The sequence below is a fragment of the Mobula birostris genome, chromosome 21, assembly GCF_030028105.1.
Source record: "Mobula birostris isolate sMobBir1 chromosome 21, sMobBir1.hap1, whole genome shotgun sequence".
Lineage (NCBI taxonomy): Eukaryota > Metazoa > Chordata > Chondrichthyes > Myliobatiformes > Myliobatidae > Mobula > Mobula birostris.
Genome location: NC_092390.1, coordinates 24,610,461 through 24,635,220, shown reverse-complemented (window position 1 = coordinate 24,635,220; position 24,760 = coordinate 24,610,461). Strand labels below are relative to the sequence as shown.

The following is a 24,760-nucleotide window of genomic DNA, read 5'->3' as shown; positions in this document are numbered from 1 at the left end:
GGGGAGATCCAAAATGATAGGAGAAGACAGGAGGTGGGGGGGGGGGGGATGGAGCCAAGAGCTGGAAAGGTGATTGGCAAAAGGGATATGAGAGGATCATGGGACAGGAGGCCCAGGGAGATGGAAAAGGGGGAAGGGGGGAAAACCTAGAGGATGGACAAGGGGTATAGTCAGATGGACAGAGGGAGGAAAAGGAGAGAGAGAGAGAAAAAAAGAATGTGTGTGTATATAAATAAATAAATAACGGATGGGGTACGAGGGGGAGCTGGGGCATTAGTGGAAGTTTGAGAAGTCAATGTTCATGCCATCAGGTTGGAGGCTACCCAGATGGAATATAAGGTGTCGTTCCTCCAACCTGAGCGTGGCTTCATCTTTACAGTAGAGGAGGCCGTGGATAGACATGTCAGAATGGGAATGGTATGTGGAATTAAAATGTGTGGCCACTGGGAGATCCTGCTTTCTTTGGCAGACAGAGCATAGGTGTTCAGCGAAACGATCTCCCAGTCTGCGTTGGGTCTCGCCAGTAGGCCACAGCGGGAGCACCAGACGCAGCATGCCATCTACTCATTCCACCGAGATGCAATACAGTGTGTCATAGGAAGTCATTCCTGCCTGTGGCCATCAAACCTTACAAATCCTCTCTTGGAGGGTCAGACACCCTGAGCCAATAGGCTAGTCCTCCACTTATTTCCTGGCATAATTTACATATTACTATTTAATTATTTATGGTGCAACTGTAATGAAAACCAATTTCCCTCGGGATTAATAAAGTATGACTATGACTAGTGTATCACCCCAGCCAACTTATAGGTGGAGTGTTGCCTCACCTGGAAGGATTGTCTGGGGCCCTGAATGGTGGTGAGGGAGGAAGTGTAAGGGCATATGTAGCACTTGTTACTAGCTCTTCTTTCAGTTAGTCCTGACGAAGGGTCTCGGCCCGAAACGTCGACTGTACCTCGTCCTAGAGATGCTGCCAACTTTTATGTAATGCTTTGCCCGGCCTCTAGAGGCGGTGCGAGTGGGATGTAAAGCCCCTATCGGCCTGTTGAGGCGGTGTAACACCATGTCCTGTCTGTGGGGGCACTGTCGGCGGAAGGTAATACTTCACCGGGTTTGAAGCGGCGCTCGGGGTGGGTGTAATACCGTGTTCGCCCTGTGGTGGCGTTATGAGCGTGTGTGTGTGTGTATTTTGATGGGGGGAGAGGGATGTTCATACCGTGACCGGCTCTGCGCGGCTGGGTGTAATACTCGGCTCGGCCTGTGTGGGCGCTGTCGCCCTCTGCTGGAGCGGCATCGAGAGCGATGGACGTGGACGGATCGTTGGTATCGGTTGGCGAGTTCGGCAGCTACCAGAAGCGGCTGACGGTCATCTTCGTCCTTCTGCAGGTGGGAGAGCCCGTGTCCTATGGTAACCCAGGGCGCTTGGGATCTGTCTTAGCTTCAGTCGGTCCAAGAAAATGGAACAACTATCAACCATATGGGAGAGGAAGCCGCTCCTCTTGTCTTGTGTGATGGACGGCCGCCGGTACTCCCCGCCTACCCCTCCCTCACCCTACCCTACCCTATCTCCTCCCGTCCATCTCTTCCCCCTCCCCTCCCTTTCCCCCCTCCCCCTCTCCCTCCCCGCCCTTTCCCCCCTCTCCCTCTCCCTCCCCGCCCTTTCCCCCTCCCCCTCCCCGCCCTTTCCCCCTCCCTTTCCCCCTCCCCCTCCCCCTCCCCCCCTCCCTCCCCCTCCCCCCCTCCCCCCCTCCCCCCTCCCTCCCCCTCCCCCCTCCCCCCTCCCCCCTCCCCCTCCCCCCTCCCGGCACGGATGAGAAGTGGGATCCCCGGGTCTTTACCATCCCCTCCAACCTTCAACTGTCTGAGGCAGAGCGCTCTGTCCTCAGTAAGAGCCTCACCTTTGTCCCCCTTCGCCCACACCTCAGCGAGTTCCGTGTTTGCCATGACACTGAACTATTCTTCCGCCGGCTCCGTCTTCAAGCCGACTTCGGCAAGGACTCTCCCACCCCCATCGATGACCCCTTCTCCTGTCTTCAACCCTCCTCCTCTTCATGGACACCCCACTCTGGTCTTCTGCCTGCTCTGGATCTCTTTATTGCTAACTGCCAACGGGATATCAACCATCTCGACTTCACCGCACCTTGTTCCCATTCCAACTTCACTCCTTCCGAACGCTCTGCTCTCCACTCCCTCTGCACTAATCCTAACCTTACTACAAAACCCGCTGATAAGAGGGTGCTGTTGTAGTCTGGCGTACTGACCTCTACCTTGCCAAGGCACAGTGACAACTCGCGGATACCTCCTCTTATTTACCCTCGATTATGACCTCACTAGGGAACACCAGGCCATTGTCTCCCACACCATCACCAACTTTATCCGCGCAGGGGATCTCCCATCCACTGCTACCAACCTTACAGTTCCCACATCCGCACTTACTGTTTCTACCTCCTACCCAAGATCCACAAACCTGCCTGCCCAGGTAGACCCATTGTCTCAGCTTGCTCCTGCCCCACCGAACTCATTTCTGCATACCTCGACACGGTTTTATCCCCCCTTGTTCAATCCCTTCCTACCTATGTTTGTGTCACTTCTCACGCTCTGAATTTTTTGGATGATTTTAAGTTCCCTGGCCCCTACCGCTTTATTTTCACCATGATGTCCAGTCCCTATAGACTTCCATCCCCCATCAGGAAGGTCTCAAAGCTCTCCACTTCTTTTTGGATTCTAGACCTAACCAGTTCCCCTCTACTACCACTCTGCTCTGTCTAGCGGAATTAGAACCTTACTCTTAATAATTTCTCCTTTGGCTCCTCCCACTTCCTCCAAACTAAAGGTGTAGCTATGGGCACCTGTATGGGTTCCAGCTATGCCTGCCTTTTTATTGGCTTTGTGGAACAATCCATGTTCTAAGCCTATACTGGTATCTGTCCCCCATTTTTCCTTTGCTGCATGGACGACTGCATTAGTGCTGCTTCTTGCACGCATGCTGAGCCCGTTGACTTCATTAACTTTGCCTCCAACTTTCACCCTGCCCTCAAGTTTACCTGGTCCACTTCCGACACCTCCCTCCCCTTTCTAGATTCTTCTGTCTCTATCTCTGGAGACAGCTTATCTACTGATGTCTACTAAAACCTACGGACTCTCACAGCTACCTGGACTATTCCTCTTCTCACCCTGTCTCTTGCAAAAATGCCACCCCGTTCTCGCAATTCCTCCGTCTCCGCCACATCTGCTCTCAGGATGAGGCTTTTCATTCCAGGATGAAGGAGATGTCCTTTTTTTTAAAGAAAGGGGCTTCCCTTCCTCCACCATCAACTCTGCTCTCAAACGCATCTCTCCCATTTCATGCACATCTGCTCTCACCCCATCCTTCCGCCACCCCACTAGGAGTAGGGTTCCCCTTGTCCTCATCTACTACCCCACCAGCCTTCGGATCCAATATATTATTCTTTGTAACTTCCGCCACCTCCAATGGGATCCTACCACTGAGTACATCTTTCCCTCCCCCCTCTCTCTGCTTTCTGTAGGGATCGCTTCCTACGCGACTCCCTTGTCCATTTGTCCTTCCCCCCCCATCCCTTCCCACCAATCTCCCTCCTGGCACTTATCCTTGTAAGCGGAACAAGTGCTACACATGCCCCTACACTTCCTCCCTCACTACCATTCAGGGCCCCTTCCAGGTGAGGCGACACTTCACCTGTGAGTCGGCTGGGGTGATATACTGTGTCCGGTGCTCCTGATGTGGCCTTCTATACATTGGCAAGACCCGACGCAGACTGGGAGATCGTTTAGCTGAACACCTACGCTCTGTCCGCTGGAGAAAGCAGGTTCTCCCAGTGGCCACACATTTTAATTCCATGTTCCATTCCCATTCTGATATGTCTATCCACGGCCTCCCCTACTGTAAAGATGAAGCCACACTCAGGTTGGAGGAAGAACACCTTATATTCCATCTGGGTAGCCTCCAACCTGATGGCATGAACATTGACTTCTCTAACTTCCGTTAATGCCCCACCTCCCCTTCGTACCCCATCCTTCCTTCCTTCCTTCCTTCCTTCCTTCCTTCCTTCCTTCCTCTCCCTTCCTTCCTTCCTCTCCCTTCCTTCCTTCCTCTCCCTTCCTTCCTTCCTCTCCCTTCCTTCCTTCCTCTGTCTGTCTCACTATACTCCTTGCCCATCCTCTGGGCTCCCCCCCCCTCCTCCTTTCTTTCTCCCTGGGCCTCCTGTCCCATGATCCTGTCATATGCCTTTTGCCAATCAACTGTCCAGCTCTTGGCTCCATCCCTTCCCCCTCCTGTCTTCTATCATTTCAGATCTCCCCCTCCTCCTCTCACTTTCAAACCTCTTACTATCTCTTCTTTCAGTTAGTCCTGATGAAGGATCTCAGCCTGAAATGTCGACTGTACCTCTTCCTAGAGATGCTGCCTGGCCTGCTGCATTCACCAGCAACTTTTATGTGTGTTGCTTGAAATTCCAGCATCTGCAGATTTCCTTGTGTTTACATTAACAATATGACAAGTTGGTGTGATGTGTTTACAGATTTATGTGGCTTGTCAGTCAATGCTGATTGTGTTGGTGGGAGCCCAGCCTGACTACAAGATAATCTCACAGGAAGTGCCCAGCACACATGAAGACCTTGTTAAATACGTCGTATTTGAGGAAGATTTCACTTCCATTGTAACTGAGGTAAGCAAAGATTGAGATTGCGTAACTTACTTGAATTTTCTGTTGACTGTATTGATGAAAGTCCTAATTCCTTTCAAGATTTCTCCTCTCCCCTTACTGCTTGGATTGCTGGTTGATGGTCCATATCTGCTGTTGCTGTTTGTTCTGTACAGTAAGTGCCAGCTAGCCTGGTGATGACAGAGGCCTCACAACTGAGCTAGACCCTGCTAAGGCACCAAGGGGGAGGCCATTTAAACATTTGCAGGGTTTTATGTGACAGGGAGGGCAGATGGGCATTGGCTATTTTGTAAGCTGTAAAAATGTGTTGACTTTATTGGAAAACTGAATGAAATTGGGATGTCATTATATTATGATTTCTGTTGTTTTTTCCCCACTCAACATCCGCTGTCAATCAACCTTTGGTTCTCCCATTTTTTGTTCTCTTTACCATTCCTCAAAGTTTCAGCCCTCAGATAATCTGATCAATCATTCTAGTTAGCTCCCCCACCCCTTATTTACTACCTTCATCACTGCACTGTCGACACTTTAAACCACTTTTTATAATGCTAGTCACATTGCTACATACCGGTATTTATACACATTTTATTCCATATCCATCCTTTAGCCTCTTTTTATGTCATTTTTTATTCTATATAATTGTTGAAATCGGTTGTTTATTGTTGCATGTTGCATCCTGGCCATCACACCACAATGAATTCCTAATACGTGTCAATGTACTGTAAATGGCGAATAAAATTGATCCTTGGTCCATTCCCTAATCCTTCTGTCACATGCTTTGGCTTTTGTTTGTTCCTCCTGTTTCGATCCATCTACTACCTACACATATCACCCACTAGCTCCCACTTGCAGCCATATCCCTTGTCTTGTTCTGGTTGCATCTGCCCTTCCCCTCTCTCCTAATGGTTCCCATTCTCACCTTTCTTACTTATCAGATTCCAGCACTGATAGCCTTTGTGTTTTTCTTATCTCCCCTCCCAGCAGTCCCCATTGTCACCCTTGCCTTAATTAGCTCCATCTGCCTCCATCAGTCATCCAAGTGACTGCCATCCTACTCTCTCCTATTGGGCTTAATTACCTGTCATCGCCCATCCCTCCTTGTGGTGTCCATCAATCACCTGGGGCCACTGTCTCATCCCTCAACCCCTCTCCTCTATTCTGCCCATTCACTCCCTTCTCCACTCTCAGTCCTGACGCAGGGTTTTGCCCCAAAGTGTCAAAAATTCCTTTCCCCCCCTCACTTCTTCCAGCAGGTTGATTGTTGCTCCAGATTTCAGCACCTGCAGCCTCTTGTATCTCTCTGTTTTAACTCTGATATGTAGCAAATCCTTGCCATCTAATTGTTGCTATCGGAAAATGAGGCAGCAGTCTTTCTATCTTCACTAAAAGGCATGTAGAGCCTTTAAAATTCTGATTTTATGTCTGGTTTATTGTAAGTTGCCAGTTTTGTTTGTTGATAAATTTATAAAATTCTATACCTGACATCTTCAGCCTTTCACATCTTCACCTGCTTCAAAAGGGCATCACTTATACCAGTGCTCAAGAAAAGAAGGTGAGCTGCCTCAATGACTATCACTCAGTAGCATTCACATCTATGAGGAAGTACTTTGAAAGGTTGGTCATGTCTAGAATTAACTTCTGACCAAGGACCTGGACTCATTGTAATTTACCCTCTGCCACAACAGGCCTACAGTTAACGCAATCTCACTGGTTCTCCACTCGGCTTTGGAGCACCTGGACAACAGCGATACCTATGTTTATCGATAAAAGACACACACTCTATGTTTTAGGAATGGTTTCTTCCAGATTTCTGAATGGTCCATGAACACTACCTTCCTATTCCTCTTAGCACTGTTTTTATTTATTATAGCTTATAGTATATTTTGTGTATTGCCTTGTTCTGAAGTTGCAAAACAAATTTCATGATATACTGTACTGTCACTGATAATGAACTTGATTCTGATCTTTAAAGGGTTGAGTTGAGGACATTGCTTAATACTCACTGCATTCCTTTAAATATGGAAGATTAAGGGATGATAACATTGAGGTATTCAAGATAGAATTTGATAAGTAAGTGCAGATAATATTTTTTATGTAGGGGAGTCTTGAGCAACACTGTGTAACTTTCAACTTAAAAAACACGATTTATCACATAAAGGATAATGGATAATTGGAATTTAGTCCCCAGATGTTGCTGGGTGATCACATGAGATGAACTGATTTAATCATCAAGTATATCACATATAGCTATGGGGGCTAATGGGTGAATTATTCTTACCAGGCTCAATATTCTATTGTGTTTATAAACTCCTAAGCAGTCACTGGCAGTGCTCAAGCACAGACCTGCAAAAGTAAATGCTACTGTTAATCTGTCAGTAAACTGAGTTACCTAGTGCGTTAAGTGTTGTGTTCATTTGCCTTTGTAATGGGCTCAGGGGTATTAAAGTTGCATCCAGCTGTGGATAATAGCTTAATAATAAATAACAATCTCAGCTTGTCAAGACAGCATAATTGTGATGTATTAACCTGAATTTATTGGGCTTCCCTTTGGCAAGAGAGGGTGAGTGAAGGTGATTAGAAGTAGCCATGAACACATTAAGTATTGTGTGTGGTACTTTCTTTGACTTGCGGTACCTTTATGCTTTTGCTGAGAATGTCTTCTTCCCTGCTTGCTCTGATGTACTTTTGAACTCATTTCCCTTCAGAGATTTCTTGGAGCTATTGCATCCAATTGCCAGTAATTCACTTTTTTAATAAGAATAACTGTTATTTTTTATATGCCAACAGTGGTATTTAATCAGACAAGAAGCGTATAAAGTAAACTTGGCTGGATCCTTGTTCTTCTTGGGCTTGCTCTTTGGCAACATCTTATTTGGACCATTGTCTGACCAATTTGGCAGAAAACCTATCTTCCTTATAGGTGAGTTTAAGTGCTCGTTGTAATTGTAGTAAAAAGCTCTAAGTAATTTCTTGTGTATGGATGATTTGATGATTATGATTGGTTGCCCAGCATATCTGATGTTGCCAGTTAGATTTGTCCAGTTCTTAGATGATGTGTACAGCATGAAGAAACCTGTGTGGGTGAGTTTTTAAAGTGGAAAAGCCATTTTACTGGGGCAGATCTTCTCTCTTGACCTTAGACGTCTGGGTTCATTAGTATGAGTAGTCATCACAACTGGCATCTTCCATGGTTGCAGTGGATGGCCGTGACTACTTCTGTGCCTCATCGTGCCCTTTGGTTTTTGTGAAGAATTACAGAACCACCTTGGCAATTAGATCTCACTTCATCTCATCTGCCCTGTGACTTTACATGCTAGGACAGGCGTGTCCCTATCTCACCAGGGTATGAGGCCCACTGCTAGCCTCACATGGTTTAGCCTGTCTGTCAAAGCAGTGTACCGGGATGTGGCTGCTACAGGCAGATAACTGCTTGGAGCCACAGATAGAGCTAAGTGTCTGCTGGGGACCAAAGGTGAGTGAGCTGCCTCAGACTGGCCATGACAAGCCCTCCCACCAGAGGTGCTATCCATCTCTGCCCCAGAATGGACACTGCAAGTACATAAAACGTTTCCTTTTACTTGTGGCATTTAATTAATTTAATTCAAGAAGATTGGACTTCCCGCAATAAAAGCAATAAACATTTATATAGAATTGTTAAAAGGTCCAGAGCACTTTACAAGAGTGTTAAAGAATAGGATTTCACTTCAGATCACAGCGGGAGGTGCATAGGCAGGTTACCAAATGTGCAATTGAAGAGGCAGATTTTACTTCTGTAGCTATGGGATGCTGGGTTCTTAGTTATTTACAATCTACTGCATATATTGATGAATTAAATGAAGGAAGTATCATTATTACCTAGTTTGCTGAAGATATGATGGTGGGTGTGAAAGCAAATTTTGAGAAGGGCCCAAGAGTTTGTCGAGGAGTACTTGTACTTTAAGTTAGTGGACATAAATTTGGCAGATGGAATATAATGAAGGATATGTGAAGTTATCTGTTTTGGGAGGGAAATAGGAAGATGGAATCTGGTTTGAACGGAGAGAGACTGGAATTCTGTTATACGGAGGGGTTTGTTTGTACTGGTTTCACCTATCACCCTCCCTCCCCTCCCCTCACCTTTTAACTCTGACTCCTCATTTTTTTTCTCCAGACCTGTTGAAGGGTGGGTTTCAGCCTGAAATGTCAGCTGTACTCTTTCCCATAGATGCTGCCTGGCCTGCTGAGTTCCTCCAGCAGTTTGTGTGTATTGCTTGGATTTCCAGGCATCTGCAGATTTTCTCTTTGTGATTGGATGTACAGGAAAATTTAGCAAATTATATAAATCTGCATTAAAACAAAACATTCTTAACAATGATTCGTGTGAAGCTATCAGGTTGTCATTAAAAACTCATCTGAATTATTAATACCTTTCAGGAAAGGGAATCTGTCCTCGTCCAGTTCCCAAGACCCCAAAGCAATTTGGTTTCTGTGTAACTGTAATTTGAAATGACCAACAAACACTCCAGTTGAGTCAGATTAAAATTAATTAAAAATAAAGCAGAAGCTGGCATCAACCTAGCCATCCAATTTGGTCTCTGCAGTGTCACTCCAGTGCAGTCCGTCTTCCAAATGAAACATCTGAGTGTGGAATGAGCTGCCTGAGGAAGTGGTCGATGCAGGTTCAAGCATAACATTTAAGGGAAGTTTGAAAAGTACATGGAGAGCTCTGGTCCAAGTGTGGTTCAGTGGAACTAGGCATAATTATAACATATAGTTACAACAGTGCAAAGCAATACCTTAATTTGACAAGGAGCAGACCATGGGCACGGTAAAAAGAAGTCTCAAGTCCCGATAGCCCCATCATCTCACGCAGACGGAAGCGCTGCAAACTTGCCGATGCATTGGAAGCACCTGACCGCAGCCGACTCTTGAGTCCGTCCGAAAACTTCGAGCCTCCGACCAGCCCTCCGACACCGAGCACCATCTCTGCCGAGCGCTTTGACCCCACCCCGGCTGCTGAGCAACAGCAACAAGCAAAGCCGAGGACTCAGGGCCTTCCCCTCCGTAGATTCTGCATCACACAGTAGCAGTGGCGGTGAAACAGGCATTTCAGAAGTTTCACCAGATGTTCCTCCGTGCTCTCACGTCTGCCTCCATCAAATCAGAATTGTTCACGACACCCTACTTGACAAATAACAGATATCATTCACCGGAGTGGCCGCTGCAAGCTACGTCGCGCCGCCATCTTCTCCTCCTCCATTTGACAGTTTTGTCAAATTATACTTGCCTTTAACCCTACTGCTGCTTGAGTTTTGGCAGGGCCATTTGGCTCAAGACCTGTTACAACCTTGGTCCAAACAAGGATACTGAGATTGGGTGAAGAATGCCTTAGCCATAAAACATTCCTGCAGGACTTTCGGCCAGGTCATCCTTAGATTTGCTTAATATTCTTTTTAAGGGATCTGGACATTGCTGATCAGTATGGAGTAATCTGACCTTTTATTCTCTCTAGCACTTTAATAAATGTGTAGAGTAATTGGCTGCTATCTTTGCTGGAGGATGTTCAGGACAGGTGCTAGTTGTTACTAGACTGTGCTCATTTTGACCTTATTGGACCACCTGAAATCTCCAAGCCTAGGATAAGCAGTTGCTGTAGTATAAAAGCCAGTAGGTCAGATGACATCTGAAGAGGGAAAAACAGTCAATAATTAAGGACAGTGACCTCTCTGGCCACGTGGAGTCCGCAGGTTACGGCAGTGTTCTGTTCTTGAGAACTGTTTGTGACCTGGAGAGTTAATTGATCTAAGTGCCGGGCTGATTTGGAAAGGTCGGGTACGGGTCAGAATATGGTGGCGGGATCCAGGCCCAGGGTGTATTAATGCGGCAAGGCCCAGGTCTTGGGGTGAGGAATGACCTGAAGATTTAAATGCCGGGCCAGATGACTGAAAAGGCAGGGTGTTGAGACTGGAGGTGAGGGTTGGGCCATACTGCTCGTTGCACTGCAACATTGCTTCGCTCTGCTGCACTGAGGCTGTGGCTGTGGACGTTATCCGGCTGCTGCAGGCTTTGTATCTGCAAGTTTTGCTCCACTGTGTTACGAGCTGAGGCTGTGGGCCTGCTCTGGCTGCTCTGGGCTTCGTGTCCATGGACTCACTTGCGCTCTGAATGCTGTTTGCTTGCTTTTATCGTTTGCACAATTTGTGTTTTTCTCACCCCCCCCCACTCCCCCGTTCCCCACTCTTCCCATTCACCCCACACCGCTTCCCCCTCTTCCCCCCCCCATTGGGTGCTTGTTGGATTTTTTTAATGGATTCTTTTTGAGTTTCTTGTTTTGTAACGGCCTGTAAGGAGATGAATCACAAGGTTGTATAATATATACGTAAGTTAATAGTAAATACACTTTGAACTTTTGAGTTCACAATTCAAAAATGCAGCTGCAGACTGAGTTCCCACACAGCAGCTGGCAAATCCTTTCCACCGGTCTCGTCAACACTAATTCATATGTGCAGACTGTGCATTAAGTTAGGTTATCTGGATGTTTGGGAAGACCTGTATTGTTAGATGTCCTGAGCAAATGAAACACTTATTACTTCAGTGAAAATTTAGCAGGCTGTTTATTAAACTGTGATTTACTTCTTGGATGATCAAGCTGAAATAAATGTTTCAAACCATATTTTAATTTCTTCCAGGCTTATTCCTTGATGTCGTATTTGGGTTCATTTCAGCAGCTGCTCCTAATTATGAAATCTTTGCCTTGATGCGACTTCTTGTTGGGTTTGTGAATGGTGGAATGTCTCTGGTGGCTTTTGTACTGACACAGGAATTTGTGGGCAAATCCTATTGGGCTTTAACAGGTGGGGAGGTTTCCCATTGTTCGCATGTTAAGTTCAAAGATAAGTGAAAAGCTGTAAAGTTGCATAATAGTGTTTTTAACTGAGCATGGATTACCTCAGTGGCTTAGTGAAGCTATTGACTGTCCGGTCCTTTCAACACCCCGTTAGTCACAGCTTCAATCCAGGCCAGTATATTACCCCATTCCATGTTCTAAGTTTTAAAAATAATCTCTTGCATGGTATTTTAAATGTCTGTAAAATTTTAAAAACATCTGCTGGTTTCCCCTAATTTATTCTGTTTACCTCAAAAAACTCAAGTCTTGTCAAACATGATCATAAATCAGTCAGTGTTGGTTATCTCCAGTCCTATTGCTTTCAAAATGCCTAGTTACCATTATCCATCATTTTCCTATGATTAATTGGTTTGCAATTCCCTATTATCTTTCTCCCTCCTCCTTAAATAATGGGGATATATTTACTTTCTTCACACCTGCTGTCAGTTTGAGGTTTTTGCAGATAAGAGGACAGCAGTGCACAGTAATTCAAATGTTTGATTGTTCTCCAATTATGATTTTATTTTCCCTGATCATTGTGAAGTTCGTGCTCTGAATGTAGTAATTCTTGCTTGTATCCCACAGCCATTTTAGTTGTAACCGATTTGAGGTAGGAGATCTCCAGTCCTTATCTATCTCCAATGTTGGCTCTGTAAAAGTTCTAGACCATAGAGCCAGGAAGAAGCTGTTTGACCCTTATGCACACTCTACCATTCAATTAAATTAGCTCAGTCTCTATCCTCTGACCACTTCAGTCTCCCCATCAGAGGAATCAACCTGGTAAATTTTTGTTGCACTCAGTTGCAAGTAGACTCTTCTATACATAGAAAGCTAAACCTATCTCAGGTATTCCAGCTGCCATCTCACTAGGGCAGTATATAATTGCAGGAAGATGGCTTTACTCTTACGTTCAAATTCCCTTGCAATGAAGACCGATAACAATTTTCCTTTGCATTTTCCTGCTGTACCAACATGTTAATTTGTAGGGACTTTTGCATAAAAGTCATTGGGGACTTTCTGAACACCAGCACTCTATGAACTCTCTCCATATAAAACGTATTCCACATTTTTATTTTCGAAGACCTCACATTTTTCCACATTCAGATGCTGATCACACAGCCCTTTGTTCTATCACATCTATTTTCACCATTAGGCCTATCTATTCAAATCCCACTTAATGCATTAATTCCATATCTTTCACATTCAGGTACCATTATAAATCTTTGTTTAAGTTGTGAAGCATTCTTCAAGATGAATGTTATAATATCAACAGGGGGATTTGGGATTTGTGCACTGTTCACTGAGCAAGAATTGAATTTATTTTAAATTAAGATTTTTGTTTTAATTCAGGGTCACTCACCAATCTGGTGTTTGCATTTGGAATCGCAGCGTTTGCTGTCATTGGTTATTTCATCAGGGATTGGCGTGTTCTCACTGCTGCAGCCAATTGCCCTGGAGTTCTGTTTTTCTTCTTTTTCATGTAAGTTGTTACTTAAAGGCTTAAAAGGGTTTGACAGTAGCTGCTGTTTCATATTTTGAGGAATGTTGATAAGTGAGCTTTTTGTGAGTCTGTTGGGGTCATGTACTCCCAGTGTGACCTCCAGTGAGATCTGATGTAGATTGGGAGACCGCTTCACTGAGCACTTGCGCTTCATCCGCCAGAAAAAGTGGGATCGCTCAGTGGCCACCAATTTTAATTCCACTTCCCATTCCCGTTCCGATATGTCTATCCATAGCCTCCTCCACTATCATGATGAGCCACGCTCAGGTTGGACAAACAGCATCTTATATTCCGTCTGGGTAGCCTTTAACCGGACAGTATGATCATCGATAATGCCCCTTCTCTTTCACCATTCCTCATCCCCTTTTCCCTCTCTCACCTTATCATCTTGCCTGCCCATTGCCTCCCTCCTCCCCCTTTTTCTTTCTTCCTCTCCTATCAGACTCCTTCTCCAGCTCAGTAACTCTTTCATTAATCAACTTCCCAGCTCTTTATTTCACCCCTTCCCCCTCACGGTTTTAGCTATCACCCTGTGTTTCTCCCCCCCCCACCCCACCTTTTAACTCTACTCCTCATCTTTTTTTCTCCAGTCCTGCTGAAGGATCGTGACTCGAAACATCGACTGCTTACTCTTTTCTCCAGTTCCTCCAGTATTTTGTGTGTGTTGACAAGAACCTATCAATCTCCACCTTAAGTATACCCAATGACCTGGCCTGCACAGCCATTTGTGGCAATTAATTTCACAGATTCACTGCCCTCTGGCTGTAGAAAACTTTCCTCATCTCTGTTCTAAATGGATATCACTCCATTCTGAGGCTGTGCCCTCTGGTCCAACATTCCCCTACAATAGGAAGCATACTCTCCACATCCACTCTATCTAGGCCTTACAATATTCTGTAGGTTTCAGTGAAATAACTTCTTATTCTTCTAAACTCCAGTGAGTTCAAGCCCCGGGCCATCAAACGCTTCTCATATGTTAACCCTCTCATTGCTGGGATCATTCTTGTGAACCTCTGGACCCTCTCCAATGCCAGCACATCACTTCTTGGATAAGGGGCCCCAAAACTGCTCACAGTACTCCAAGTGTTGTCTGACCAATGCCTTGTAAAGCTTCAGCATTATATTCTTGCTTTTGTATTCTAGTCCTTTTGAAATTAGTGCTAACATTGCATTTGCTTTCCTTACTTACCAACTCAACCTGCAAGTTAACCTTTAGAGAATCCTGTACAAGGGCTCCCACGTCCCTTTTCGCCTCATTTTTAAAATTTTCTTTCCTCATTTAGAAAATAGTCCACACCTTTATTCCTTCTACCGTGTGTATGACCATACACTTCCTACACTGTATTCTATCTGCCACTTCTTTGCCCATTCTCCTAATCTGTCTATCTTCTGCAGACTCTCTGTTTCCTTAACGCTACCTGCCCCTCCACCTATCCTCATATTGTCTGCAAACTTGACCTCAGAGCTATAAATTCCATCATCCATATCATTGACATATAATGTGAAAAGAAGCGGTCCAAATACCAACCCATGCAGAGCACCACTAGTTACTGGCAGTCAACCAGAAAAGGACCCGCTGTCTCCTGCCAGTCAGTCAATCTTCTATCCATGTTGGTATTTTTCCTGTAATACCTGGGGCTGTAACTCATGTATGGCACCTTGTCAAGGGCCTTCTGAAAATCCGGATAAACATCTGCTGACTCTACTTTGTCTATCCTGTCTGTTATTTCCTCAAAGAATTCCAACAGATTTGTCAGGCAAGATTTCCCGTTAAGGAAGCCCTGCTGAATTTGGCCTATTTGGTCATGTGCCTCCAAGTATCCCAAAACCTCATCCTTAATAATAGATTCCAATGTCTTTTCAACCTCTGAAGTCAGGTTAACTGGCCTATAATTTCCTTTCTACTGCTTCCCTCACTTCTTAAAGAGTTAGATGACATTTGCAATTTTCTAGTCCCCTGGAACCATTCCAGAATATAGTGAATCTTGAAAGATGTTTACTATTGCCTCCATAATCTCTTCAGCTACATCTTTCAGAATCCTGGAGTGTAGTCCATCTGGTCCAAGTGACTCATCTGTCTTTAGACTTTTCAGCTTCCCAAGCACCTTCTCCTTAGTGACAGCAATGACACTCACTTCTGCCCCCTGACAGTCACATTTCTGGCATTCTGCTAGTTGTCTTCCACCATGAAAGCTGATACAAAATGCTCATTAAATTCATCCGTCATTTTTTTGTCCTCCATTACTACCTCTCCAGTGTCATTTTCCAGCTATCTGCTATCCACTGTTGCCTCTCTTTCACACCTTTTATATCTGGAAAAAAAACTTTTTATATTCTCTTTTATATTATTGACTAGCTTACTTTCATATTTCTTTTCTCTCTTTATGATCTTTTTAGCTGCCTTCTTTTGGTTTTTAAAAGTTTCCCATTTCTCTACTTCCCCACTAATTTTTACTAATTTATGCCCTTTTGCTTTTATTCTGCCTTTAACTTCCCTCGTCAGTCATGGTTGCTTAAACCCTCCCCTTTAGAATACTTCTTTATTTTTGGGGTGTAGCTATTCAATTTTGGCCAGCTCCTATCTTATGCGTCTGTAATTCCCTTTACTCCACTGTAGTACTGATACATCTGATTAGGGTGAATTCTATCATGTTATGATTACTGCCTCCTAAGGGTTCTTTAGCTTTAAGCTCGCTAATCAAATCTGGGTTATTACATAACACCCAATCCAGAATTGTCATTCCTCTAATCGACTCAATCACAAGCTGCTCTAAAAAGCCATCTTGTAGGCATTTTACAAGTTCCTTCTCTGAGGATCCTGCACCAGCCCGATTTGTCTCAATCTTCCTGCATATTGAACTCCACCATGGATGGTCCCAAACTTGGCTTTGAAAGGAGGAGGGTTGGGCATGAGGTTAGCAACCACATCCTGTAAAAACCCAGTGCTACGGAAACACCAATAGAAGCTCCAAAGATCTCATCCTGGTAGAGGAAGGGGATGAGCTACACCTGGGATAACTTGAAAGACTAGGAGAGATGTCTCTGGCAATCTGCTGTTGCTGGTTTATGCCTCAATAGAGGTGATGGGCTTATGCGAAGCTACCTTCATATTGGAATATCCCATGACTGCCATAACATTACCACCCACCCCCCCACACCATTTCCTTAGCCATGCATTCATCTGCCCAATCATCCTGTTACCCTCACTGGCATGTGGCACAGGCAGTAATCTGGCGATTACAATCTTTGATGTCCTACTTGTTAGCTTTCTGCCTAACTCCCTGTATTCTCTCTTCAGCACCTCATCTCTTTTCCTACTTATGCTGGTACTAATGTGTACCATAATTTCCGGTTGTACACCTTCCCCTTTTAGGATGCTGTGGACCGATCTGAGACATCCCTGGCTCCTAGGAGGCAACATACCATCTGGGTGTCTCTTTCACATCCACAGAATCTGCTGTCTGCTCATCTGATTATGGAATCTCCTATCACTGTTGAACTCCTCTTCTCCTTGCTTCCCTTCTGAGCCACGGAGCCAGAGATCAGGTTGCTGCAGATTCTCCCAGTAGGTCATTTCATCCCGCCTCCCCCCCCCCCCAACAGTATCCAAAGCATTATACTTATTGTTGAGGGGAATGGCCACAGGGGTACTCTGCACTGGCTGCCTACTCCCTTTCCCTTTCCCGACAGTCACCCAGGTACCTGCCTCCTGAAACTTAGGAGTGACTCCTTTCTCTCTCTATCACCTCCTCATTTATTCTTATGAGCCAAAGGTCATCCAGCTGCCTCTCCAGTTCCTTAACGGGGTCTCTGGAGCTGCAGCTTAGTGCATTTTATGCAGATGTATCAGGGAAACGAGAGGTCTGCCAAAGCTTCTGCATCTTACACAAAAGACGTTGTGGATTCCTTTCATGATATCTCCAAGTAATTCCTTATATAGGTAAGGAGCACATAACTGCATGTGATATTCCAAATGTAGTATCAAATAGGCCATGAGCAATTGCAGCAAGTCAGCCTTAGTTTTGCGCTCCAACCCATTTCAACAAAAACTTGCACACCTTTTGAATTTTAATTGCTTGCTGTATCTGCTTGTTATTTTCATGCCTCTTGTCAACCAGCACACTAATGTTATTCACCAAAATTTACTTGCTTGAAAAGTGTTCTGTGGGGTTGAGAGACCTAATAAATCAGGAATGATTGAATGGTGGAGCAGGCAATGAGCTGACTGGACATAAGGACCTCTGCTCTATATTGAAGCTCACATATGCGCTCCATCTGTTGCCATCTTTCCAGCTTGCTAACTCTGCCAATATCTCTTCGCAGCCTTTTTGCAGTCTTTTATGTAACTCATTTACAGTTTTGCATCATCTAAAAAGCAAATACTTGGGTCCTACATCCTATCCTGTTTGTCTCGATAGACACATGCCACTGGTGATTGCATTTATAACAACATTGCATCGAGGACTTCTGAGAAGATCTTCAGCGTCTCTCATGCGCCCATCTGAGATATTTAACAGGAGTGCTGTGTACTCAGGGCACTTAACATTGTCAGTGATCCCTCCCATCCGTCCAACAATCTCTTTGACCCCCCCCCCCCCCCAACCATCAGGCAGGTGATACTGTAGCATTAGGACAAGGACTGTTAAGATGGGAAACAACTTACCCCCCCCCCCCCCCAACCAGCATGAGACTACTGACTACTAAACTTCCTGCCATCCTTCCACCACCCTGGTCTCCTGAAGCATCCACAGCTTTATATTGTTTACTTTTTTTTAAATAGTATTGCAAATGCACTCTATTATTTGTTAATTTATTATGGTAATATTACTTGATGTGCTGTGTGTAAGTTATATGTACTGTGTTATGCACCTTGGCTTGGAGGTGCATTGTTTAGTTAGGTGATGTGCAATTATGCTATTGAATGACAAACGTGAACTTGATTTGACAATCAAATAATTGACCACTGTTTACCATAAATTACTTTATTAAATTGACAATTTGCATTTATACAGAATTTCAAATGAGTAAACACTCTCAAGCATTTCATGCAAATGTTATTAAAGGTAGTTGACATGCACACATTGTGTTGAAAGCTGAAGTGTGTTGTACCTTTTGATTTGGAGATACAGCCCTTCAGGTCTGATCAGTCCACGCTGACCAATTACACCCAGGCAACCAGTTAACCTACCAACCCGCACATCTTTGGAATATGGGAGGAAACTGAAGGATTCGATGGAAACCCATGTGGTTACGGGGAGAACATTTAAAACTCCTAAAGGACAGCAGTGGGATTTGAACCCAGGTTGCTAGTGCTGTAATAGCATTATGGTAAACACCACAGTGGCATAGTGCCCAGATTGGAGCACTGTTTTATAGTTCACTACTAGAGTCAATGTGTTGAAGTTCACAATCACAAAGTAAGCTCACATAAGCAGCCTCAGAATAAATCAAACCTAAAGGACTATAACTCGTGACTTTTAAAATGGGAAGCTATCGTTGTTGTGAAGTCAGTGAGCCCGGGGGTGGGGGGGATGGGTGTGGTGTACTGAGTTTAATTCTGAGCAGGAGGATCTAAATTAAAACGACTACATTTGAAGCCATTTTTTCATAGTAATATTTCATAGTAGCAAACATCATTCATCTCATCTTTGACCATTTTAGGAATCTTCCTTCTGTTCAATCTCTTTTTCTTTCACAAAGTAAATGCTATAAAACCCAGATGAGAATCCACCTGAATTACTCTGTTCGGTTTAGATGATCAGACTTCAGTGAAAACATATTGGCCACAGAGGAAATACAGTGCAGTATCACCGGAAAGAAATAAACTTAGCTTATGGGAAGAGGTTAATATTATTCCCCTGCATGATGAAGATCAGATTTGAAGTGATGAGGGTATTCAAGAGTGTTATAGGATAGATAGGAAAAGGTTAGTTCCCTTGGAAATAGAACTAGGGATGATGTCCAGAAAAAGCTTTTCTGCTACATATATAGAAGTTGCTTACAGGTAATGCAGACTATAAACAGCAACAAAGACTAGCCTAACCAATTGTTTGTTGCATCTGCAAATAATGTAATATATAATAGCACTGATTGACATCACCATAACTTAATGCTCTTGTATGTGTTTTCTATCCATAGAAAACAATTTAGCATTGGTTTTAAACCGTTAGCATTGGCAATGATTCCTTCCATCCATCCACCAATCTTTGACCCTTTACCATTAGGTAGGAAGTACAAGAACTGTTACCCTAGGCCGTAAGGCTACTGAACTCCCTGCCACCACCCAGGCCTCATCATGATGAAGTGCCAGTAACATTATACTGTTTACCTTTTAAATTGTGTTGTAAATGCATCTTGTTATTTGTTAATTTACTTGTGGTAATATTACTTTGTGTGTCAGTTATACATGACAATAACGTGAACTTTAACTTGAATTATCACTAAAGAAGTGTTGAAATCTCAAACAGGAGCAAGGGTTGTGCAGGCAGTGAATAGGGTAGAAACTGGGCAGTTCCATTAAGTAATTCATAACTCACTTGTATGAGTTGAAATTAATGGTGTCAACTTTGTGACAGAACAATTCCAGAGTCACCACGGTGGTTGTACTCTCAAGGGAGGACTGAGGAAGCAGAGGAGGTATTGCAAAGTATTGCATACAGGAATGGCAATGAGAAGATTTTCATTCAGCTAAAACCCTGTGCAGGAGCCAATAAAGTTGGTCAATCTGCTCATGGATTGATGGAGCTGGTGAGACATCCTGTATTACGCTGGAGAAGTGTCATCTTGATGTATGTATGGTAAGTGGCCATAAAAAGAACATTGTGCAGACACTTGCAGATAATTGTGCAGTCAGCTGGATCTGAAGCATGTCTTAAAGGCTTGAAGTGCCAATGTTTCATGATCTACTGTTTGCAGATCATTAGACCACAGCTCACTTTGTATATTAATAAAAAATAAGGAGGAAATGAGGTTGCACTGAATCAGGGTAATCTCTTACTGAATGCAAAATGAGATCTCACCTCATATTTAGTTCCAAACTAAATCCAGTATGTCTTTTAAGTATATTGTACCACACAAAATACTGGACCACTGTAATAATAGAAACAATATCACATTTTGTTAATCCATTCTGACACAAAGTCTCTTTTCCTGTGGAATTTTAGGCTGTTTGGTGCCTCTTCTGTCCCCATATTCCACCACTGCTTTTGCTTCTTTGGGTAGGGAGAAGGCAAAGTGTTGACAGTAGTGAGTTTAAAGAGAGCCTTTCGCCACATCACACACCACTCCCCCCATTTCCATCCCCTCCCCACACCCTGCTGACCTCTTCCTGACACCTTTTTGGTATTCCACCTACCTTCCTTCCTAGCTTCTGCCCTTTTATGGCCACCACACTACCTGGCATCTATGCTGGATCCTCTGTTGTTTCCTCCCACATACTTCCATCCAGCTTTCCTCTTGCTCCACAACTTTCCTGCCCCTCACTTGCTCACACCCTTCCAATTCCGGAACTTCCACATTTCTCCATCCCTTACCTGACAAGTTGTTGCCCATCCTTACCTCTCTCCCCCCCCCCCCCCACCCTCCCTCAAAACCTTCTTCTTCCCTCCCCTAAACACCTGGTCATTTCTCACCTGTTCCCCCTTGCTTCACCTTTTGTGTCCTGCCCTGGGACTGCTGCCATCTTCCTACCACTCCTGATGGAATACAAGTCAACTTTCGCCTTCTCTTCGAGTTGTTTCTCCCCTCTTCCCCTCTGAGTGAGACAGTCTCCTCTCCCTCCCTGTTCCCCTGCTCAATCCTCTACTCAGAGTTGTACAGCATGGAAACAGGCCCTTTAGTCTGACTCATCCACCTTCACTGAGATGCCTGTCAGTGGTAATCCCAGTTCCTGCACGTAACCTGTATCCCTTTATTTCTTTGCTATCCATGTACCAGTCTGAAAATTTTTAAATGTTGTTATTGTACCAGCCTCTATAAGCTCTGACAGCTTGTTCCATCTACCCACCACTCTGTGTGCAGTAAATTTGTCCTTTCTTTACTTCCCCCCTCACCTTAAACCTCTTATCTTCTAGATTTAGACCCACCTAGCTTTGACTATAACTATCTAAGTTATCTCTGGCCCTCATAATATTATAAACCTCTAAGCTCACCCCTCAGCTTCTTGCCTTCCAGTGAGAGCAATCCCAGCTGAATCACCCTGGTGAATCTCTTCTACACTCTTTTCTAGTGCAGCCACATGCTTTCTGTAGAGCTGCACACAATATGCCAAGTGCAGCCTAACCAATCTATAACTGCAACATGTTATACTCACCCTTGTATTCATTGTTCCCTCCTATGAAGCTAAGCACCATCACTACACTTTCTACCTATGTTGCCATTTTCAGGGAATTGTGACCATGTGTGTCAGTGTTTCTAAGGGCCCTGCAGTGTCTGGTCAGCCTCTGCATTCTATCCCCTGTCAACTCTGCTGTGTCCAGTCAGATGACTTGGCTCATTAGATGACCTCACACTTTACCTGGATTCTGGCCCTCTCCATTTAACATTCCAGCTGACATATGCCCTTCTGTTTCCTTAGGCAACCATCCGATTGTCTACAACTCAATCAGTCTTGGTGTCATCAGCAAGCTTACGTACCAGATCACAGACATGGTTGTCCGAATCGTTTACATATTTGGCAAAAAAATAAAAGTCCAATCACCAACCCCTTTGGGATCCCACTGGTTACAAACTTCAAGTCAGAAATTCAGTCCTTTTTTGTCTGCTACCACCAAGCCAATTTTTGTTTTGTAAAACACCTTTTGCACTCCAGGCGCCTTAACTTTCTGATCAGGCTACTATGTGAGACCTTGCCAAAGTTCATGTATACTGCATCAGTCTTTTCTGAACCTTTTGCTTTCCCTATTCTCTCCTGTTCCTCTCCCCTTCACTTCAGGATCCACTTGACTATCTGAACCCCAGCCTTTTCCAGACTCAGAGCATTGCTGTCTCTAACATCCTGTTCCCTCTTCCCTTTGCCCCTTTATCAGTCTGCTTTCCCTCCCACTTATTGTAGTATTTGTTAGAAGCTTTTGGGAAGCTTGTTAGAACATCTGTTCATCATCTGTTCATTCCAGGTATGTTTGCAGTCTTGTATATTACGGCTTGACATTGAATGCAGGTGAACTGAAAGGCAACCGCTACTTGAACATTGCCATGTATGGTCTTGTGGAATTGCCAGCATTCCCCTTGTGCCTTTACTTCATTGATAAATCCTGGTAAGAATCAAACTATCCACCTGGAATGACTTAAGTGTGGCTTTTGATTTAACAACAGAGCAGCCTGAGCAAATGTCAGTTGTTTTTGTTCTCCAGATGGGGGAAAGAAAGGCCCATTGTACCTGTACTGCTCTGTTCTCATTGAGTTGGGTTTTGCCATGCGATTTTAATGTTGCTGCAAATCATAGCGTTAAGATTATACTTGTATTTGAGGGGAATTTGTTTGGGACTTGTCTTATAAACTCCTTCATATGGTATGCACATGGTAGCCTTGTGGATAGGTTGCTGGATTTATATCAAAAGATCTGGACTTCTGATCCAGAGACATTAATCTACCACAAAATTCTGGGACTATGAAACAATTAAATACATTTTAATAAAGACCAACACTGTTAGAGGTGACATGAAACTACCAGATTGAGATGAAAACCCATCTGTTCTTTGACATCCCAGCTCTTGAGTACAAGAGTTGTGGCGTCATGTTACAGCTATATGCTCAGTGGCCACTTTATTAGGTACAGCAGTGGAACCTGGTGTGCTTCAGGGTTTCATTCACTTCAAGGTTCAATGTGTTGTACATTTAGAGATGGGTTTCTACTCAATACTATTGTACTGTGTGTTTATTTGAGTTACTGTCACCTTCCTGTCACCTTGAAACAGTCTCCTCTGACGTCTTTCTTGTAAAAACAAGATGTTTTTACCCACAGAACTGGATACTTTTTTGTTTGTCGCACCATCTTCTTTAAATTGAGACTTGTGCATGAAAATCCAAGGACATGAGCAGTTTCTGAGATACTGAAACCACCTCATCTAGCACCAACAGTCATTCCATGGTCAGAGTCACTTTGATCACATTTCTTCCCCATTTGAACAACTGAATCTCTTGACCATGTCTTTATGCTTTTATGCATTGAGTTGCTGCCACTTGATTGGCTGATTAGATATTTTACATTAATGGGGTGTACAAGTGTACCTAATAAAGTGGCCATTTGTGTACAAGGTTTGAGTGAGACCTCACTTGGAATAATGTGTGCAGTTCTGGTCATCTGTGCATAGGAAATGTCATTAAAGCTGTAGAGTGCAGAAAAGATTAATGCTGATCTTACCTACACTGGAGGGAGACTGAATAGATTGGGATTTTTTTCCCTGAAGAATACAAGACTGAGAGGTAACCTACAGAGGTTCATAACATCATAAGGAGCACAGATAAGATGAATGGTTACGGTCTTTTTCCCAGGTTTGGGGCTCCAAAACTAGATGGCAGACATTTAAGATAATAAAGGTTTAAGATTGATCTGAGGGGCAGTTTTCTCACATACGGGGTGGCGAGTATGTGGAACGAGTTCCCAGAGGCAGTGGCGGAGAATGGTACAATTAAAGCATTTAAAAGACATTTAGTCAGATCATGAAATGGAAAGGCTTAGAGGATATGGGCCAAACACACGAAAAAAGACGAGCTTATGTAGACAAATTGGTCATTGTGAAAAGCAGGTTTCCATACTGTATATCTCTGACTGATGTCTTTCAGGTAGATATTCTGCCACCCTTGCCCAAGTTGACCCACATGACTAGGTTCTCCCATGTGTGTTATTCTTAACCAGCCTCTAAATAACATGAAGGCTACTCAATTGTTTTGTTGGTGGCATTCCACTCTTTGAACAAGCGGGGGGGGATAAAAGCAACATGTACCTTCCCCTTCTCGCAATTCCTCCGTCTCCGCCGCATCTGCTCTCAGGATGAGGGAGATGTCCTTTTTTAAAGAAAGGGGTTCCCTTCCTCCACCATCAACTCTGCTCTCAAACTCATCTCCCCCATTTCACGCACATCTGCTCTCACTCCATGCTCCCGCCACCCCACTAGGAATAGGGTTTCCCTGGTCCTCACCTACTACCCCACCAGCCTCCGGGTCCAACATATTATTCTCCGTAACTTCCGCCACCTCCAACGGGATCCCACCACTAAGCACATCTTTCCCTCCCCCCTCTCTGCATTCCGCAGGGATCGCTCCCTACGCAACTCCCTTGTCCATTCGTCCCCCCCATCCCTCCCCACTGATCTCCCTCCTGGCACTTATCCGTGTAAGTGGAACAAGTGCTACACATGCCCTTACACTTCCTCCCTTACCACCATTCAGGGCCCCAAACAGTCCTTTCAGGTGAGGCAACACTTCACCTGTGAGTCAGCTGGGGTGATATACTGCGTCCGGTGCTCCCGATGTGGCCTTTTATATATTGGCAAGACCCGAAGCAGACTGGGAGACCACTTTGCTGAACATCTACGCTCTGTCCGCCAGAGAAGGCAGGATCTCCCAGTGGCCACACATTTTAATTCCACATCCTATTCCCATTCTGACATGTCTATCCACGGCCTCCTCTACTGTAAAGATGAAGCCACACTCAGGTTGGAGGAACAACACCTTATATTCCGTCTGGGTAGCCTCCAACCTGATGGCATGAAC

At 44.4% G+C, this 24,760-nt stretch overlaps 1 protein-coding gene across 4 annotated transcripts in view; it reads left to right on the top strand.

Annotated features, from left to right (window-relative positions):
• Positions 1 to 1,285: 1,285 nt before the first annotated feature.
• The window catches only part of slc22a15 (solute carrier family 22 member 15), a 46,310-nt gene continuing 22,835 nt past the window's right edge, over positions 1,286 to 24,760 (top strand). For 2 of the 4 annotated variants that reach the window (XR_011882691.1, XM_072239181.1), the window contains exons 1-7: positions 1,286 to 1,386; positions 4,539 to 4,685; positions 7,470 to 7,602; positions 11,351 to 11,515; positions 12,898 to 13,027; positions 19,624 to 19,845; positions 22,162 to 22,302. Coding sequence is in view for 3 of the 4 variants with exons in the window: in XM_072239181.1 (XP_072095282.1) it covers positions 1,303 to 1,386; positions 4,539 to 4,685; positions 7,470 to 7,602; positions 11,351 to 11,515; positions 12,898 to 13,027; positions 19,624 to 19,845; positions 22,162 to 22,302 (1,022 nt within the window). In the remaining variant the exon portion in view is untranslated. Of the gene's footprint in view, positions 1,387 to 4,538; positions 4,686 to 7,469; positions 7,603 to 11,350; positions 11,516 to 12,897; positions 13,028 to 19,623; positions 19,846 to 21,623; positions 22,118 to 22,161; positions 22,303 to 24,760 lie in introns of those variants that run through there. The other 2 variants (XM_072239183.1, XM_072239182.1) reach the window with 2 other exon arrangements.